Source organism: Mesoplodon mirus (assembly GCF_964341445.2).
Source record: "Mesoplodon mirus genome assembly, chromosome: 18".
Classification (NCBI taxonomy): domain Eukaryota; kingdom Metazoa; phylum Chordata; class Mammalia; order Artiodactyla; family Ziphiidae; genus Mesoplodon; species Mesoplodon mirus.
In genome coordinates this window covers 19,689,463-19,710,879 of record NC_138994.1, presented here as the reverse complement: position 1 = coordinate 19,710,879, position 21,417 = coordinate 19,689,463, and the positions used below count along the sequence as shown (strand labels likewise).

At 45.5% G+C, this 21,417-nt stretch overlaps 1 protein-coding gene across 1 annotated transcript; it reads left to right on the top strand.

Moving 5' to 3' along the window:
* Nucleotides 1–271: 271 nt before the first annotated feature.
* SSTR2 (somatostatin receptor 2) lies at nt 272–1,458 on the top strand. The gene has a single exon (XM_082603815.1). It carries the CDS (start codon nt 286–288, stop codon nt 1,393–1,395), a length of 1,110 nt encoding a protein of 369 aa, XP_082459941.1. The 5' UTR covers nt 272–285; the 3' UTR covers nt 1,396–1,458.
* Nucleotides 1,459–21,417: the final 19,959 nt, after the last annotated feature.

The following is a 21,417-nucleotide window of genomic DNA, read 5'->3' as shown; positions in this document are numbered from 1 at the left end:
CTCCCCCCCCAGTGGAAAAACAACTCAAAAAGCCTGCAGGCTGATGAGAATGGGCTGGTAGGCTCACGTTGATGTGAAAGATAACACACTTTCCAATTGAAGAGCATCTGAGAGGGCAAACCAGAAACACTGGAAAGCTGGTGAGAACTTAAGTAGCCTCTGATTGATGAATCAATTTTCCTTTTTTCCTTGCAGATGTCACAGTGGATCCTTTGCCTCCAGGACCCATGAAGGTGAGAACAAGATCCTTGGCTGGTTGGAACTAGCCTAAGCTGTCAGGCAGCCATGGATCTGGCATATGAACTACTCAATGGGACCCAACCTTGGCTTTCCTCTCCATTCGACCTCAATGGCTCCGTGGCTACAGCCAACATTTCAAACCAAACAGAGCCATACTATGACCTGACCAGCAATGCAGTCCTCACCTTCATATATTTTGTGGTCTGCATCATTGGGTTGTGTGGCAACACACTTGTCATTTATGTCATCCTCCGCTACGCCAAGATGAAGACCATCACCAACATTTACATCCTCAACCTGGCCATCGCAGATGAACTCTTCATGCTGGGTCTGCCCTTCCTGGCCATGCAGGTGGCTCTGGTCCACTGGCCCTTTGGCAAGGCCATCTGCCGGGTGGTCATGACTGTGGATGGCATCAATCAGTTCACCAGCATCTTCTGCTTGACAGTCATGAGCATTGACCGATACCTGGCTGTGGTCCACCCCATCAAGTCGGCCAAGTGGAGGAGACCCCGGACAGCCAAGATGATCAACGTGGCTGTGTGGGGGGTCTCTCTGCTGGTCATCTTGCCTATCATGATATATGCTGGCCTTCGGAGCAACCAATGGGGGAGAAGCAGCTGCACCATCAACTGGCCAGGAGAATCTGGGGCATGGTACACAGGCTTCATCATCTATGCCTTCATCTTGGGGTTCCTGGTGCCCCTCACCATCATCTGTCTTTGCTACCTGTTCATTATCATCAAAGTGAAGTCCTCTGGAATCCGAGTGGGTTCCTCCAAGAGGAAAAAGTCTGAGAAGAAGGTCACCCGGATGGTGTCCATTGTGGTAGCTGTCTTCATTTTCTGCTGGCTCCCCTTCTACATCTTCAATGTCTCTTCGGTGTCTGTGGCCATCAGTCCCACCCCAGCCCTTAAGGGCATGTTTGACTTTGTGGTGGTCCTCACCTATGCTAACAGCTGTGCCAACCCTATCCTGTATGCCTTCTTGTCTGACAACTTCAAGAAGAGCTTCCAGAATGTCCTCTGCTTGGTCAAGGTGAGCGGCACAGACGACGGGGAACGAAGTGACAGTAAGCAGGACAAATCCCGGCTGAATGAGACCACGGAGACCCAGAGGACCCTCCTCAATGGAGACCTCCAGACCAGTATCTGAACTGCCTGAAAAATCAATCAATCAAACGCCAAGCTCTGCCAACCGGCTGTGTGCTCCCCACCCCACCCCCTTTCCCTCCCTCACCCATCACCTGGCTTCTAGAATAAGGATTTGCTCAGCATGAGTCCACTTCAGAGAATGGTGTTTGAGTTGGCTTGTCTGAGTGAATGATAATGTATTAAGTTGATTACCTCCCCCTTAAAGTGAACATTTAAATGCAGGCAGACAATTCAGAGTCTGGAGAGGTGATCTTTGGAGACCTTGAAGTTCAACAAAAACAGAAAACCCTATCTGTGTGTTTAAAACCCAATATGTAATCTTGTGGTCTTACATTTATACTTGCCTGTTCCTATCTAGTCCCTGTATAGTCATGACCTACGTTTCCTGAGTTCATGTACACAAGTAGAAAGTTCAAACGTGCATAGTATAGGTGGACGTTTATTTCAATATGGTACCCACAGGAATGGACTTACCATGAAGCCAATAAAGTTTAAGCTTCAGGGATCTCTCTTGCTTTGGCAGTATGTTCACACGGCCATATGTTTTTGTAAAAAAAAAAAAAAGTAAGATAGTTTTGTATTCTTTTCCTTAAAAAGGTCTTAAATTGTATAAGCTTCCAGCCTCACAACACCTGCCTCTGCCCCTGGGTATTTGCTTCATTAACTTCAGGCAAGTTAGATCGAAGTAAAAAGGGAGAGGGAGAAGGTATTTGAGGACCCAGAACATAAATTCATGTGTTCTCTCTTCTTAGACATAATCAAAGAATTATTCATCTCCCCAAAAGGACTTAAAATGGTTGCGGTCATCGATCATTGTATTTATAAAGACAAGGCCTGCTTTGTTATAAGATTGCATTTTTTTTCTTCTCAAATTGCTGTCATTTTTCTTAGGGAGCCGTGGAGGGGAGTGGGGTTGGGTGGAAATCACTAACATGAAAGGCAAAAAATGGACCATAATTCTTGTAGGGAAACAGTTTTATTCTCCCCACTGTGAAAATAAATGAATAAGAACGAAGCAAAATTGCACCTTTATGAGAAACCATGAAACTTTTTTTTTTTAAATGCCAGACATGGCTTTCCAATGAAAGACAATGCAAATGTAATTCAACAACCCCTTAAAGTGGCTTTTTAAGAACTGGATACAAAGCTGGGCACTAAGAGAATCACAGTGCACGAGAAAGACCTGAGGAGCTTGTTCCTAAAACATCAGCATACGCATCAGCCAATAAAGATGCAGCATGTAGGGGTGTGTAGGTGTGAGCGCTGGAGGGAGCCCCACCTCTCACAGGTATGGCCATGCCACCTTGCTCACCCACAACAGACACACTGAACATCGACCTTTAACCCACGGATTCCCTGGGCTACTCCTCAAGCACTGTTACAGACAGGCACTTCACACCATCAGTGACGTTTTTCTGTCCCTGAAATTGTAGATGGGCTTGTATACAAGCAATAAGAAAAGAGATGATGCCCATTTCATTGGCTGATCACAATTTCCAGAGTACAAAGAAATACACACTTGGGTGTTTGCAAGGATACCATCGTCTCTAGGTTTGTATGAAAGCCTCACTCTTAGCGTCTCACGTATCAATTATACCATATTCAGGAGTGAGCTTGCCTCTTCTGGCTCCCTAAGCAAGGGCTGCCTGACAGTTAGAATGACTAAGAGCTCCACCTGTGGTTATGGTGCTGCTTTTCTTCTCTCTGCCTATGTAACTCATGCCACCTCATTCCCAAAAGCACTGTGGCCCAGAAAATATGTTCAATAAATAATGATAGATAAATCCATGCAAAAATAAAAAGAGGTACAATTGTAAGATGAGACTATCTGGAAAGTTGTTACACAAAACGCATGCCGAAGGGACTTCCCTGGCAGGCCAGTGGTTAAGACTCTGCGCTTCCACTGCAGGCGACGTAGGTTCAATCCCTGGTCGGGGAACTAAGATGCCACATGCCAAAAAAAAAAAAAAAAAAAAAAAATGCATTCAGTAAAATCCCACAAGGTTACCAAAGGAAAGGTCAGCTGCAAGGTCAGCTCAGGACCTCTTGGCAGCCGCAACTAATGGACAGTGACGCCCCCTCCTCCTCCTCCCTTCTTCTCTTTCATAAAAACAAGCAAAGATTTGCAATGAAATGCTTTAAACCCAACTTCACCATTATTGTAATATGTGATGTTCCTGGGTCTTTGCATAAACGCTGACATTTACTTAGAGAAGTGATTCCAAGGGACCAAGAATCTGTAGAAATAATTTCAAGGCAGAGAGACTAATTCTATAACACTCCTGCCCCTGCAATCAGAGAAACTGCCTGCAAGGAGGCCAGGGTCCAAAGCAGCCATCTAAAGTCTTAAAACACATACCCAGGTAGATGGCGGGTATTCATCAGCAGAATGATCATCCTAAGGCTATACGACGGGGCCTTTCAGCCTGATGTTATAATTCTGTCCAAATAGGAAGTCAGGTTTTTACTTTATGAGGAGGTATTCTCCACTTTGTGAACTATCTCTTTCTAGGATGATTGGCTCTCCAGTTGATTTCTTTTCTTCAAAAGAGGGGATACACATTTTCATTTAAATGTTAACACCATTTTAGTTCCAAAATTTAATCCTAGCCTCCACTCAACATGTAATTATGAAGACAGATCTGCTGGACGCCAAGAGAGAATAAAGAGTGATGTACTCCATTGATTTTAGGATATCTGAGCATTTGGGTTATGCAAGCTACTACTTACCTTCCATTCGCATGGGTGGTGAAGAGCTGATTAAACCTAAGCAGATGTAGTGAGAAAGGTATCAGGAGAGATGATAGGACATTGGGGCCTGTGTGGAATGATGTTAGCTTGTGTTTCAGTAACACAGAGAGCTGAGTAATATTGGACATGGGGTTGGAACTTTGGTGAGGTTCATGCCATAGCTTGGGACAGTCTAAGAGGACACGAGGACAAGGACACTGGAGGATAGAAGGACGCTGCATTTCTTTCTTTTGCTTGCTTTTATGAAGAAGAAAAGAGAAGGAGAAGGAGTCACGCTCCATTAGCTGTGACTGCTAGGCAGTTCTGAGTCGAACTTGTAGCTGATCTTGAGTAATCATGTGTGATTTTGCTGCGTGCATTTAAAATTTTTTTAATTGAAATATAGTTAATTTACAAAGTCATATTAATTTCTGCTATACAGCAAAGTGATTCAGTTATATATATTATTTTTTATATTCTTTTCCATGATGGTTTATCATAGGATATTGAACAAGTTCTCTGTGCTATACAGTAGGAACTTGTTGTTTATCCATTCTATATATAATAGTTTATTGCATGCATTTTTTTTTCTTTTTTTTTTTTTTGCAGTACGCGGGCCTCTCACTGTTGTGGCCTCTCCCATTGTGGAGCACAGGCTCCGGACGCACAGGCTCAGCAGCCATGGCTCACGGGCCCAGCCGCTCCGTGGCATGTGGGATCTTCCCGGACCGGGGCACGAACCTGTGTCCCCTGCATCGGCAGGCGGACTCTCAACCACTGCGCCACCAGGGAAGCCCTACTGCATGCATTTTTGTGTAACAACTTTCCCTACAGTGTCATCTTATAATTGTACCTCTTTTTGTTTTTGCATAAACTTATTTATCTCTCATAAATGGTAGGCAGAGAAGAAAATGTAGGCTGGTGGCTGGGACTGCAGAGCTGGCAGTGAGCTGGAGTCTGCTTACACAAATTCATCCTCTCCTCCAGACAGAATACAGGTATTGAAGCTTTCGGCCCCAGCTGCCCTAAGTAGGAGCCTCGTGCTGGAAAAGCGTATAGCCTGGTCACTGACAAAGGTAGCAAGTAGGTGGCTGTCAAGATAGATGTTCGTAATCAGCCCCAGATGTGGCTGTCCAATCAAGACCGTCAAGTTACAATGAAAGACAGAAACGAACTTTGGCCTTGTTGAAGAAAGGTGGAAGAGAACCTTCAAAGGTTCCTTATATGATGCAGAAGGTCTGATGAGTATTTCTGAAACATGCATCACCACAAAAAAATCACAATATTTAGCGGACCAAGCATTTGGGCTTATAAGTAATAACTTATAATCAGCCACTTGTCTAATCCATATTTTTTTCCAGATTCAAAAACACCGAATTTCCTATCAAACGTTCTAGCAAAGCAAACCTTCACCTAAGTAGTTGTTTTGCTTCTAATATGTTAGAAGCAAAACAACTTTCATTCTCATAGGCAGAGCCTCTTTTTTTTTTTTTTCCTAGCAGCTCATCTAGAAAGTAGGCACCAGGGACTGTATTCTGCTTACAGCTAAAAAGCTTTTATAGCAGTTACCCAAGTCGGCAGACCGTCAGGGCCGGGAATAACAACAGCTCAAGGCCAAGCTTCACACCTGCCACTCCCACGGCCAACTGCAGTGACTGCCCACGCTTTCTTTTAACTTGGCAGGGACTGAACACAGGCTGGGCACCTAGTTTCCTCGTTTAGACGTGTCAGGCTGTAGGTATCTGGACTAGGCTTAAAAACAGAGCTAAATATTAACCAAGACTTAACCAAGTTGAATAGAAAACATTATCGATTCTCCTAACGTTGAAAGTGAGTATAATATCATTAAATGAAACGCCGTAGCTTGATCGCTGGACTCCATGAACATCTGCTCCCATAGGACAAAGACGTTCAGTATGAGAAAGCTGATGACACAGAGGCTCAAGTTCAGGTGGGCAGAGAGGGAGCTTTCACGGAGAAGGAGAGGCTTTATTTTTTTCATCTCTCTCCTTTCCTGGCATCACTGAAGGGCCAGACTCGGGGGAGGAAAAGACCTCTTTGCCAGGATATGTGTCTGGTCTGGAGAGGGGGCTTATTTGTGACCCTGATCCTACAAGGACTGGAAGCAGAAAAGGAATGTACTGGTTAGAGATAAAATTGCCCCATCCTTTTCGAAAAGCCTGTCGAGGAATGGGATGCAAGGCCCAAAAAAGAAATCTGAAATGGCTTCCCAGGGCTTTACCAACTCCAGTTATTCAGTGATGGGACCTCCAATCCCTTAAGCAGTAGAGAAGGTCCCTTGGCAGTGGCAGTCCCCGAAGAGAGAAAGAGGGGTATGCTGTGAGCTACCAAATAAGGCTACTGTAGCCTGGACACAGAAGACACAGTGGTCCCAGGTCCTTACAAAGAACAGATTACAAGGTAGCCAGTATGCAGCCCCTGAGAGAAGATTGCTAGTCTCAAGAGAAGAAGAGCCACCATTAGCAGGACTACCTGTAGTCGCAGCAGATACCACAAAGGAGCAGCAATGCCCTCCTGGACAGTGTGTCCTGCACCCCCAACCTGGCTGATGGCTGGGTATCAGTCCCTTTGAGACTCCTCATCCTCCAAGCCACGAACATAGTCATTCCTGAGAGAGCTGATATTTTTTCTCATGGATGCTGTTTTTTAACAAGAACCCAAATGTTTCTCAAATAACAAAATGAAGGCTTAGCTGTTTTCTTACCACTAACCAGAATCCCACTACTCCAGAGAAATGGACTGTCTTCCAAGGCTCTCAAGTTCAGCTCAACTGGTACCTTCGCTGCACTGGGTGCGCTCAGACACACACAGGTGACGCAACAGAGCGCATGCACACACATGTGATGCACATACACGTGAAGGACACGTTCATACGTGTGCACATGACATGCATGCACACACATAGGAGGTGGACGTGTAACACACACTCACGTGCACACACAACGCACCTTCTGTATCTTTTGGGCAAGACCTCCAATGCAGAGATTCTCCAAGCCTTTCAACTGAGGAAGAGAACTAGAATCTGACTAACTCATTTGAAGTCTAAGGATATTGAGTCTTTTTTTTTTGCGGTACACGGGCCTCTCACTGCCGTGGCCTCTTCCGTTGCAGAGCACAGGCTACAGACGCGCAGGCTCAGCGGCCATGGCTCACGGGCCCAGCCACTCCGTGGCATGTGGGATCTTCCCGGACCAGGGCACGAACCCGTGTCCCCTGCCTTGGCAGGCAGACTCTCAACCACTGCATGACCAGGGAAGCCCTTGAGTCATTTTTTTCTGGTAGGGGAGAGGGACATTGTGCCTGCAGTAATTTTTCACCTGGAGGATTCCGTGCCAGGTCACACACTGCACACCTAGCCCCAGCGAGCTGTCCCTGCAATAACACCTCAAAATTAAAAAAAAACAGGGTTGGCAAAAGGGTTATCATCCCCACTAGTCAACCAACCTAAAGTGCAGGTCCTGCTCACAGCAATAATTTTGTATAAGAAAAACAAGACAACTTCTTTGCAGAAAAGTCACTCCAAATAATTTTTAAATTGATTCTCATCAAGGACAGTGTTTTCACAGGCCTTCCCCACCTGCCGCCATGCTTCCTAATGCAAATCTTAGGTTGAACATTTTGGGGGAAGCTGAGATGCTCGGCCACCGAGAAAATGAATCACAATTCTCCTCAGCCGTGAATACACTTCCACAAAAGAGTGTCTTCAAGATAAAAGAAGTCCTCCCTTCATCCGCCGATCCCACCGCAGTCCATGTCCGTGGCTCGGGATGCCTACATCAGCTTGTCTCGTGCATTTTAAGTACCAGCCAGTATGTGATGGGGAAGAAATGTCTTCTTACAGCCTTTTTTGATGAACAGGAAGGAGTCTCCAGGGTTCATTCTCAAGATTATCTAAAGTTAGCTTAGTCCCAGTTGCACTGCCAACTTGGGAGTCTAGACACTTGTGGAGCAAAGGCTCAGACTGGATGAAGACTCACTCCGGCTTCCACTTAAACGGTTTTTTGCAGATTAAAATAGTCTCCTACATTCCAATAGTACACACACAGAGTAATGAACAGTTCATGAAAAAGATAATGGAGACATCGAATTTCTGACTAAAGGAGATAATATTAAAGTTGATGATTAGAGGTTCGTACAAAGAAGGCAAGAACTGGCTCGAAAAGAAGGACGTGGTGGGGAGAGCCAGAGGGCTTCTACCATATGTTGGTACTGTCACCATCATAATGAATGACTATCCGAAATTCAAGTATACTGTTTTGGCTGTAATGGGTGCATGTGTGTTACTAAAACGTGAATCCTAGAATGAAAAGGAGCTCCTGGGACCAGACTCAAATAAGATCTGTTGAAAAAGAGAAAAAGTAATATATTTGAAATGTTCCACTTTCTGTATAAAAGGAAACAATGTGGAGACGTTTTTGTCTTGCTCGAATAAATGATTCATCGGTTAACAAAATAAAATAAAATAGTCCCCTAAATAGCTCTCCCAGGTGGATGGGCCCTGTACTGTTTATCGCAGGCTCGTTCCGGGAAGCGACAGACCACAGCTGTTTCACTGTCCTTCTCTCCTGCACCTTCACGCGACCCCCTCTGCTTGCTCCCAGCTCCAAGGGCTTGAGGACTGGAAGGTGGCACCCGTCGCATCCTCAGCCACACGGCGTGTTGCTGGGGGCTATCTCTGCAACCAAGGAAACCCATTCCTCCTCAATCTTGAACAGAACAGCTCTAGAACAGCCGAGCAGACCCAAAATCTGGTTTGCCATCGGCAACACGGTTCTGGGCTGTTGGGCCAACGTGGAGATGGGTATTTAGAGGGTCTGGGATCTCGAGGGCTTCCTTACAGCCTCCGGGACTGATAAAGTAAATCCTAATTGCTAGAGAAGAACCAAAGCAAGGCACGGAAGTGGCAGCTCCATTCTTAAAGGGTGTCAAGGTCAGTAAGGGTCCAGAGGTGCAGTCAAGACAGGGGATGGGCTGCCTTCAAGCAGCCCACATTTCTTAAAACTTAGCCTATCAGAGTTCGTTTCCTTTATTTCCTCTGTTCATCTTTCCAAATAGTGTTCTCTAATATTTACATTTAAAATTGGAAATTTTTGAAAGGATTTCTCCTTTTGAGCATTCCACCTGCCCACCTTTAAATAGAGAAGGACACTTCATTTTCAGAAAATGAGGCTGGGGGACTTCCCTGGTGGTCCAGTGGTTAAGACTCTGAGCTCCCAGTGCAGGGGACCTGGGCTCGATCCCTGGTTGGGGAACTAGATCCCGCATACGTGCCACAACTAAGACCCAGCGCAGTCAAATAAATAAATATTTTAAAATTTTAATTTATTATTTTTGGCTGCGTTGGGTCTTTGCTGCTGGGTGCAGGCTTTCTCTAGTTGCGGTGAGCGGGGGCTACTCTTCGTTGCGGTACGCGGGCTTCTCATTGCGGTGGCTTCTCTTGTTGCGGAGCAAGGGCTCTAGGCGCGCGGGCTCAGTGGTTGTGGCGCACAGGCTTAGTTGCTCCGCGGCATGTGGGATCTTCCCAGACCAGGGCTTGAACCCGTGTCTCCTGCATTGGCAGGTGGATTCTTAACCACTGCGCCACCAAGGAAGCCCTAAATAAATATTTTTTTAACAATGAGGCTGGGAACGGATTTTGAAGGAAACAGCAGAGAGGCATGTGCTCCTGCAGGTGGATGGTCCAGAGCCAGGCCTCGTGAATTCTTCTTCCCCGTCTCTCCATCCTTTCCATCACTGCGCAGCCTCAGACAGAAGCAGTTTAATACGTGGTTGAGCGGGAGGACAAGGTTCCCAATTAGAACCACCTGCTGACGAGGACTGGTTTCCCATCTGTGTGGAGGAGGAAACCAGCCAGCGCAGCCCCACTGGGCCATCGAGCTCACCCTATCTGATCCCGAGTAGGCTGCACAGCAGCAACGAACACAACGTCGTGAAGCAACTACACTCCAATAAAAATTTACAGAAAGAAAGTAACGGCAGACGATTCGACTACCCAGAATGATCTGAAAGCTTTTTCCCCAGGAAGAGTCTCTGTTCGAGTTTCCAGCAGCCTGGGAACCATCTCACTAGGGAAAAACAGAGTGCGGAGTGTGTGGTGTTGACGTTTAGAACATGGTGAAGATCATCTAGTGGGCAGTGCCTTTCTCCTAAATTATCCTTCACACCTCTTCCATTGTTAATCTATCCATCACTCCCCAGCTGTCACTCACCGTAAACAACAGCAGGTCTTGACAAACAGTAGATCAATCATCCTCAAAGGAGACTGAAGACTCTTCACACACACTCTCACGTGCAATCCACCCCCTTTTCTGTTCCTTTGAGAGGTCCCAGCATTGTTCCTGGCCCCCCCTTTCTGAAGGTGGTGGAGATAAAGAAATTCCTTCCATGCTCTATGCATATGAGGAAAACCGGGACATCCAGAAAAAGCCTTCAGCAGTCCCAATGGCAAACACAGTTTAAATCATGTGCCATGATGGATGGTTTTAATATGCCGAGCATAGGTGTGCACAGAAGCTAGGTATTTTTACTATTCTCATGATATCTTGAATGTGGTTATTTTTGCTAATACGTCATTCCTGCGCGTCCAGTATTTAGACAAAATAGCTAATACTGCTTGTGTTTTCAAATAAGCTGCACCAGCCTTGGTAATTGCACGTGTTTCCTGTCAGATAAATTTACCTCGATCTTTGCTGTTCTAATTGATTCTATATACTAGAAAGCAGAAAGCTAATATATTTTTAGTGACTTTATTTATTTTTGCAAGTGTACTGTTTTATAAACTGCCTTCACATGAAATCACACTCTCAATTAAGGGACTTAGGGTGAAGTCTGTTCAAGAGGCCAGCTATGCGGACTCACCTCGGTTCCCACCTACTTCTGGAAAAGACTTTAGAGATGCAGGAAAATGGGCCAGGGTCCTAGGTGATGTAACCCACACTCCCCAGGTTTCCTAAAACACGGAACTGTAAACTTTAGAATTTTACAATTTATCTTAAAACTCCCAGCCCCCAAAAGAATGTACAAAACATTCTCTAGATGTCTTAGCAATCATTTGTCCAGTACCAAAAGAAAAAAAAAAAAGGCTTAAAAACAACCAGTGAGTCCCATTTTGTTCACAGACAGTTTTTAACGGCCTCATCTGATTTCTTCCAGATTTTGTAACCTGATTTAAATAGCATGACTAAGTCATTGTAAAGCAGATGATGAAAGGGATGCTCTAAAAATGTCATAAAGACATGTCAGCTTTGCTGACAGCAAAACTGATGACAGAGAAATGGCAAGAGTTTTAAAATCAGGTCAAAGAAAATGACTTTTTATCACCTTCTCATCATTTCTTTCACTCAAAATCAAAACATAACAAAAATTTCCAGGTGCTTAAAACAGAATCTTAACTATGAATTAGACTGTTGAAATCAGAAAAGAAAATTAGCTAACTTTTGGATGCACTGAGTCCTGTTCTAAGCACTTTATATTCATCATTGCATTCAGTTACCACAAGAGCTCTATGAAGTAGGTCCAACTGTTACCCCCATTCTATCAATGAGGAAACTGAGGCATAGAGTACTTACATCACTTGCCCAGAACCTGATTTCTTAATCACATCACTGCACTTCCACCTATGGGAGGTGTGACCTGGAACCTGGGCCTGACACTCCCAAGCCCCTGCCTCCCTGTCTGCAAAACAGGGATCACGCCACCTACCTCCCAGAGTGGTGTAAAGACTGCCTGAAAAAAAAAATATTTTAAATAATTTATCACATCACCAGGTACACAGGGGTGTCCAGTAAACATGAAATTCCCCTCACCTTGAATCGCAGCAAGAGAAGACCAGAAACTTTTGGGTTATTAAACCACCAACGATTTTCCAAATTGACTAATATTAAACCATGGCTGGTTTTCCTGCCATTAGGAAAGCTCAGCTGGCACTAACGCAACCGACCATGTGATGCAAGGTGAAAGCAAGTCCGGTGCAGAAAAGTAAATGCACTATGTGTCTGCCGATAAGGTGCTACACGATTTCTATCTACACAGAGTGTTCCTTTCTGGCTAGAGGGCTTTCCTCCTCGGCTAAGCCTAACTGAACTTCAGTCTCTGCCCGAATGGACCAGGGATATAACGTCTCACCTCTGTAAACAGAGCCTCATATTGTCCAAGTGTTCTAGAAACTTAGGGTTCACGGCATGTTCTAAATATCTGAGTTCTTTGTTCTTCCTCCAGGGTGAAAACGTGGTTTGGCCTGGGGCCTGGTGCTAGGCAGAGGGAGAGGATCACGCCGTTAATCCAGGTCTATAACCATCTGTATCGCTCACGGGTCCAGCTGGTAACAGATGGCGCACTCAGAGGGGTTTAACTAAAATGAATGTAATGAAGGAGCTGCGTACAGAGGGATGGGGAGGTGTCAGGGAATCAGCAAGAGATGGATGAGGAGCCCAGAGACCAGGTGAGGAAGGAAGACTTCACCAGCCGAGTGAGAGCAGAAGCCATGAGGAAGGTAAGACCCAACGGGAGCTGTGCCTGTAAAGTAAACCGGCCAGGATCGCAGTGCATCCTTTTGCTCTCCTCCTGAGACAGCCTGGGACCTGGGACCTGGGGCCCTTTGCTGCACTGCTTGAGACAGGCTGGGACCTGGGGCCCTTTGCTGCACTGCTTGCCCCGGAACACGTCTCCTCAAGCAACAAAACACAAAGAAACTGTAAGGAACTAAAAATAACTGTGTGCATGGGCAGTTGGGGCAAATTATGAACAACAAGATACAAAAAGACCAAAAACACAACTGACACTTCTGAGGGGCTGGGAGCAAAAACAGGGTGTCGGGAGCAAAAGCAGGGTACTGTGAAGGCCACCTGCACACAGCACCACCAAGGGGGTGGGCAAAACCCCCAAGCCACCCCTCCAGCCCGACCCCTGGATATACCCCACCCTCACCCCATATAAGGAACCAGCTCAAAGGGTGAGTGAGCAGGGGAACCTGTTACTTGTTTTCACTCTCCGCTGCTGCAGCAGGGACCCCAATAAAGCCTTGCCTGAATTTCTTGTCTGGCCTCTGATCAATTTCTATCGATTAAGGAGGCCAAGAATCCTGGTCGGGAACACTCCCGTGGCTGAATTCAACCAGAGCTGGAAGGTAAGAGGGCCAAAGGAGGTAGTGCAGAGAGGGCAGCCTCCAGAGAGGGGCACAGAACGGATGGGGTGAGGGATGGAGAATCAGGATGTGGCCCCTCCTGAGACACCCCCCTTCCTCGGATCCCAGCACTCTCAAAGCTGCCCACCGTCTACTGGAATAGCTGGAGCAGGCTCATTAAAACTTCCACCGAGGTACAGGCATAACTGAGAGGCCCTCGGGGCCTTCCAACGTTAAAAGCACTCTCTAAATTCCGAGAAGAAAAACTGGATTTTCAGAATATAACCACTGGACAGCTTGGGAGCTGCAGAGGGGATGAAAGATTAGAGCAACACCCGCTCACACAGGACTCCAGGTGGTCAATACCCAAAGATTCTGCTTTGGGCACGGCCGATGCAGAATGCACCTTCATGATCTCCCTTTGCAAGATGTAAACTCATCAGCACGACTTTTCAAATTCCAAGGTCAAGTAGTGCACTCTTCCACAACCGCCACCTATACCAAAAGCATATCAAAAAGCCCAGGCTATTCAATACATTTTAGTCAACTGGTGGCATTTTCCCCCAAACTCTATTTGCAAGTACCCAAATTGTAAATTTTCTGGAGCCTGAGGATTCAGTCTTTTATCATCCAGCCTTGGGCCAAGCAAGTTGTTTCTGATTTACCTAGTACAACTTCAAATACAACAAAAACAAACAAACTTCACGTCCCAGTGGAAATAGAGCTTCCTGCAAGCATACCTCCTCCTAAAACCCTGCAGTTTCCTCAGGGATCTGATTTCCCCAGTCGGAGCCTTTGAACTCTCAATGTGCTAAGACCTCCTTAGTTGACATTTATAATTTTAGGTTGTGTGAATCCCAGGATGGGACGTGATCCTGACAATGGCTCATCCCTAGGAAAGGTAGACTTGAAAACTGCTTCCTCCCAAGTTATTTCTCCAGTTATGCTGTATCCAAGAGGGAAATATCCCACCAAACCGTCATCATTACAGCTGAATATTCTCAGGAGGCAGCTACGGGTGCCTGGCCACAGTACTTCTCTAGGTAAGGAAAGGGCAGGATTACTGTAATAAAACAACTTCTCTTATAGATCTGTCCTTAAGTTGAAAACATTCAGCCACACTGGAAGGGACCACCTTCCCTTGAACTTATCCTGACCCTCAGGATTGCTGTCCTGGAGTAACAACGTGTATGAACACACTCATACATAGCCCAGAAGCAACAGGATAAGGGAATAAGAAGGTTAAATGGACAGGAGTCTATTCTAATTCCATAAGTAACATTCAAAAGCCCAAAGAGGGGCTTCCCGGGTGGCGCAGTGGTTAAGAATCCGCCTGCCAATGCCAGGGACACAGGTTCAAGCCCTGGTCCGGGAAGATTCCACATGCTGAGGAGTAACTAAGCCCATGCGCCACAACTACTGAGCCCCCGTGCCTAGAGCCCATGCTCCACAACGAGAAGCCACCGCAATGAGAAGCCTGCGCACCGCAACGAAGAGTAGCCCCTACTCGCCGCAACTAGAGAAAAAGCCCGCGTGCAGCACCAAAGACCCAACGCAGCCAAAAATAAATAAATAAGTAAAATAAATAAATTTATTTTTTTTAAATTCCAAAGAATTCACATATTTTGGGGGAGACGGGAGGGCTGATCAGATTATGAATTAATTCAACATTTCTGAAATTAGAGTAATGAATCTATTCCTTTCTTTCATAGGAATTCTAAGGTAAGGTGTACTTTGAATATTTACAGATTTGTCAGCATACCAATAAATTACTTTGCTACATAGTTAAATTATTGTTCATGCACTCAGCAAGTACTGAATGTCTGCTGTGTGTCAGACACTGTTCTAGAAGCTGGGAATTTGATGAGATAAAAGACAGATGAGATCTCTGCTTTTTGTTGTAGGGGAGACACTCAACAAACAAAAGCACAAATAAATGAACATGTAATCACAACACAGTGACAAATGCTATGATAAAAATACATAGACAGTAGAGCGGTTCCTAAGGTCATGGACCCCAGAGCCAGACAGCCTGGTTTATATCTCAGCTCTGCTACTTCCTCAATCATTTGGGGAAAATTATACAATCTCCCTTGGCCCCAATTTCCTCTTCAATAAAGTGGAGATAAGAACAGGATCTAATACAAATAGATGGAGAGATATACCATGTTCTTGGATTGGAAAAATCAACATTGTGAAAATGACTCTACTACCCAAAGCATTCTACAGATTCAATGCAATTCTTATCAAACTACCACTGGCATTTTTCACAGAACTAGAACAAAAAATTTCACAATTTGTATGGAAACACAAAAGACCCCGAATAGCCAAAGCAATCCTGAGAACAAAAAACAGAGCTGGAGGAATCAGGCTCCCTGACTTCAGACTATACTACAAAGCTACAGTAATCAAGACAGTATGGTACTGGCACAAAAACAGAAAGACAGATCAATGGAACAGGACAGAAAGCCCAGAGATAAACCCACGCACATATGGTCACCTTATCTTTGATAAAGGAGGGAGGAATGTACAGTGGAGAAAGGACAGCCTCTTCAATAAGTGGTGCTGGGAAAACTGGACAGGTACATGTAAAAGTATGAGATTAGATCACTCCCTAACACCATACACAAAAATAAGCTCAAGGGGCTTCCCTGGTGGCGCAGTGGTTGAGAGTCTGCCTGCCGATGCAGGGGACAGGGGTTCGAGCCCTGGTCTGGGAGGATCCCACATGCCGCGGAGCAACTAGCCCCGTGAGCCACAAATACTGAGCCTGCGCGTCTGGAGCCTGTGCTTCGCAACGAGAGGCTGCGATAGTGAGAGGCCCGTGCACCGCGATGAGGAGTGGCCCCCACTTGCCGCAACTAGAGAAAGCCCTCACACAGAAACGAAGAGCCAACACAGCCATAAATAAATGAATAAACAAATAAATAAATAAAAATTTAAAAAAAAAGATTGGTGCATTTCATTGCATGTTCAAAAGAGAAAAAAAAAAAAAAAGCTCAAAATGGATTAAAGACCTAAATATAAGGCCAGAAACTATCAAACTCTTAGAGGAAAACATAGGCAGAACACTCTATGACATAAATCACATCAAGATCCTTTTTGACCCACCTCCTAGAGAAATGGAAATAAAAACAAAAATAAACAAATGGGACCTAATGAGACTTCAAAGCTTTTGCACAGCAAAGGAAACCATAAACAAGACCAAAAGACAACCCTCAGAATGGGAGAAAATATTTGCAAATGAAGCAACTGACAAAGGATTAATCTCCAAAACTTACAAGCAGCTCATGCAGCTCAATAACAACAAAAAAACAACCCAATCCAAAAATGGGCAGAAGACCTAAATAGACATTTCTCCAAAGAAGATATACAGACTGCCAACAAACACATGAAAGAATGCTCAACATCATTAATCATTAGAGGAATGCAAATCAAAACTACAATGAGATATCATCTCACACCAGTCAGAATGGCCATCATCAAAAAATCTAGGAACAATAAATGCTGGAGAGGGTGTGGAGAAAAGGGAACACTCTTGCACTGCTGGTGGGAATGTGAATTGGTACAGCCACTATGGAGAACACTATGGAGGTTCCTTTAAAAACTACAAATAGAACTACCATATGACCCAGCAATCCCACTACTGGACATATACCCTGAGAAAACCATAATTCAAAAAGAGTCATGTACCACAATGTTCATTGCAGCTCTATTCACAATAGCCCGGAGCTGGAAACAACCTAAGTGTCCATCATCGGATGAATGGATAAAGAAGATGTGGCACATATATACAATGGAATATTACTCAGCCATAAAAAGAAACGAAACTGAGCTATTTGTAATGAGGTGGATAGACCTAGAGTCTGTCATACAGAGTGAAGTAAGTCAGAAAGAGAAAGACAAATACTGTATGCTGACACATATATATGGAATTTAAAAAAATGTCATGAAGAACATAGGAGTAAGACAGGAATAAAGACACAGACCTACTAGAGAATGGACTTGAGGATATGGGGAGGGGGAAGGGTAAGCTGTGACAAAGTGAAAGAGAGGCATGGACAAATATACACTACCAAATGTAAAATAGATAGCTAGTGGGAAGCAGCCGCATAGCACAAGGAGATCAGCTAGGTGGTTTGTGACCACCTAGAGGGGTGGGATAGGGAGGGTGGGAGGGAGGGAGACGCAAGAGGGAAGAGATATGGGAACATATGTATATGTATAACTGATGCACTTTGTTATAAAGCAGAAACTAACACACCATTGTAAAGCAATTATACTCCAATAAAGATGTAAAAAAAAAAAAAAAAAGAACAGGATCTAGTTCAGAGGGCTTTTTGTGAGAACTGAATAAGGTAATTCATATTCAGAGTTTTTAACACTGGCTGACATTTAGTGAGCACTTTATAAACATTAACGTTTCCTACTTTAGATTGGGGTGGCCCAGGCAGGCTTCTCAGAGGAGGCAACCGCCATGTGAAGATCTGGTAAAAGAAATAGCCAGAGCAAAGGCCTTAGAAAAGAGTGAACCAAGCCTTGTTTATGAAACAGAAAGAAGACCAGTGAGGCTGGAATAGAGCGACAGAGGGGTGGGATCGGATGGGGCCAGGTCATGCAGGGTCTTGAAGGTCTTTGACAGGAGGTGGAACCTGACCCAGAGGGCTGGGAAGCCACTGGAGGTTTGAAGCAGGGGACACACAAGGCCTGATTTATACTTTTGAAAGATTCAGCTTGCTTTTATAGTGAGGAGAGTCACTAAAGGGACAGGAGTAGAAACAGGGAGAATTAGAAGGTAATTTGAGGGACTTCTCCAGCAGTCCAGTGGTTAAGACTCGTGCTTTCGCTGCAGGGGGCGCGGGTTCGATCACTGCTCTGGGAACTAAGATCCTGCGTGCCACGTGGGGTGGCCAAAAAAAAAAAACTAAAAGAAAAAGAAAGGTAATCCGAGTGGCTCAGATGAGAAGCTGATGACCTGGACTCGGGTAGTGACAGTGGAGATGGAAAAGGACAGGGATATATTTTGGATCTGGGGTCAGCAAACTATTGTCCATGGGCCAAAACTGGCCCTCTGCCTGCTTTTGTCAATGAAATGTTATTGGAACTCAGCCACGCCCATTCATTTACGTACTGTCTACTGGGGATTTCCTGCTACAGTGGCCTTGTAGAATAGTTGTAATGGAGACCACAGGGCCTGCAAAACCCATTGACTATCTGCCTCTTCATAGTTTAATTGCATCAACCCCTGTTTTGGAGGAAGAGTCTATAGGATTTGTAGATGGACTGGGTGTGGATAGTGAGAGAGAGGGATGGAGGATTATTCCTGGGTTTTAGCCAGGAATAACTGGGTGGTGCCACTTCCTGAGATAGTGACTTGGAGAAGAGTTCAGGATGGATGGCAGGAAGAGAATTATTATTTTGGACGTGTTAGATTTTTTTTTTTTTTTTTTTGTGGTATGCGGGCCTCGCACTGTTGTGGCCTCTCCCGTTGCGGAGCACAGGCTCCGGACGCGCAGGCTCAGCGGCCATGGCTCACGGGCCCAGCCGCTCCGCGGCATGTGGGATCTTTCCCGGACTGGGGCACGAACCCGTATCCCCTGCATCGGCAGGCGGACTCTCAACCACTGCATCACCAGGGAAGCCCCGGACGTGTTAGATTTGAGACTTCTCTTAGACATCCAAGTGGAGAGTCTAAGGAGGTGGCTAGATGTATATATAATCCAGGAGCACAGGGCTGGAGTAACAAATGTCGGAGTCATCTGCAAACATCTGTTCCGTTCTCTCCATTTCCACTGCCATCATAATTTCCATCTGAACCACTGGAGTAACCCTGTAACTCTTTAGGCGATAGGACAGGATGGAATCACCTAGACAGGGATTGAAGACCAAGAAGAGACCAGTGCTAAGGCTTGAGCCTGGGTCCATCCAACATTAGGAGGTCACACAAAGGAAGAAGAGCCAGCAAAAGTGATTGAGAAGACAGGCCTAGTGAGGTAAGAGGAAAGCTAGTGGAGCGTGTCTAAGGAGAAATCAAAAGGCAACTGTGTCAACAAGGGGCAGGTCAGCCGTGCTGCTGAAAGGTCCAAAAACTGAGAAGTCACTACCGAAACTGACAAGATGGGGAGGGAGGTCTTTTAGTGGATGCAGTGATGATGCGAGGATCCCTAATGGATGGAGTTGGAGAAGAGAATGGGAGGCGCCTTGTGGAGACAGCAATGACCAAAGGACAAGACCATCCATTGTGATGAGGAAAGGAGAAATGGGCGGGGGCTGGAAGGAGACTGGGAGACAAAAGAGCATGTTTATAGAACAGGAGACACTAGGGAATATTTCTGAGATAATGGGAACAATCTAGCTGAGAAGGAGAAAATTATGGAGGAGAGAGAAGGGGGTGAGATCTTTGAGAGGTGGGAGGGGTGAGACCCAGAGTTAGATTTAGTAGATTTAACATGAGGACTTTCCTGATTACTTCTGTTTTCTCCATATCTGTGAGAAGGCTCATCAGCTAGGGTGGAATGGTGGGGAAGGGGGAAAGACAGTGTAGGAGACTTGAAAAGAAGTGAGAGCTTGTGTCAGAATCATTGGCTTTTCATCAGATACCTTTTATATCCTCCACAGCATCCAACACAGAGCTAGTTACAACAGGAGGTACTCAAATACACACTAATTTAGGGTAAAATGCTTGGAGTGTGATTTTTCGATATCACTCTTTTTTGCGGTACAGGGGCCTGTCACCACTGTGGCCTCTCCCGTTGCGGAGCACAGGCTCCAGACGCGTAGGCTCAGCGGCCATGGCTCACGGGCCCAGCCGCTCCGCGGCATGTGGGATCCTCCCGGACCGGGGCACAAACCCGTGTCCCCTGCATCGGTAGGCGGACTCTCAACCACTGCGCCACCAGGGAAGCCCCGATATCACCCTTTCTAGTCAAGGTGTTGAGAATGTGTGTAGCCCAGACATCCAGGCTTCCTCTATCAGGTGTGACGCCTGCCGGGCTATTTGTTGAAGGCAGGGTCTCAGTTATCTGCAAACAGTTAAGTCAAATAGCCATCCCTTCTATGACAAATGTCACCTCCAGGTGACACAGACTGATAGACATTGACATGAAGATGTTAAGACTACCTCTCATGAGGCTCTCTTATCCCGTTGGCATGTCAGCCAAGGGAAGGGCAAACACCAAATGTCTCAATCACACGGGCGGCAGTGCGTAACTCAATCTTCTGTCCGGCCCCTCACACTCCTTTTACTGACACAGTCTATCCTCTACCAGATCAAATTTCCCTTTCTTTGCTTTGCCCTCTGTTAATTTGTTGTCAGATTCCTCTCCGTTTTCTTTTTCTACCATCTTGCTTTCTCCCTTGCCATTTCTCCGAGCTGAGCCCGAGTTAAATTTATTTTAATTTTCCTCAGTTACTCTGGCTCTTCCATTTATCATCTCTCCTCTGGTGTGCCCAGCCCCCATTCCCTCTTCATCCTATGAGAAAACAGGCTTCCCTCCAACATCATCCGAGTACAGACAGATGTAAGACTCAGCAGCTTCACGCTTCATACTGCACACTGACAGGCCAGAGACGCAGCTACCTTCCCTAAAAGAAGAGGTATTGAAACAAGGCATCGAAGGGGCTGTGACATAGGTGAAAACTGTCTTACTGCTTTTAGTATTTCAGCTATTAGGCAACTGATGGCAAAAGATTATTTTGCCTTTTCCAATGCGTCCTTTGAGCAGATACTTTGTGATTATGTGACATATATGTATGACGCCATTCACTCATTTTGCAAATATTTATTGAATCATTTAGTCAGGGAGCCAAGGTCCAGATGCTAGACCACATGATGCATAAAAGGAGGAGGACATGTGGTAGCTGCAAAAATCTGTTTTCAAAAAACCATTCTATTTTAGGCATCATGCTGGCTTGCTTGCTATATTTCTATTAAAAAGTAGGGAGAGATCCGCCCCCTCGATGTTCTGAGTGAGATAACAGTGCTGATGGGCCCAGAGAAAGTGAAACTATCAGAACACGCTCCCAGTTTTAAAAGACAGCCCTCGAGCATGCCGACAACTTGGCTCCCAGGCATGGCCACCCCATGTGTCATCTGCCCCCCAAATCACTGGAGAGCCACTCCAGCTTGGGTCCCCCAACTTCCTGTGCTTT

Coding starts and splice junctions, on each gene's coding strand:
- SSTR2 (XM_082603815.1), top strand. CDS start 286: ATGGATCTGGCATATGAACTACTCAATGGGACCCAACCTTGGCTTTCC.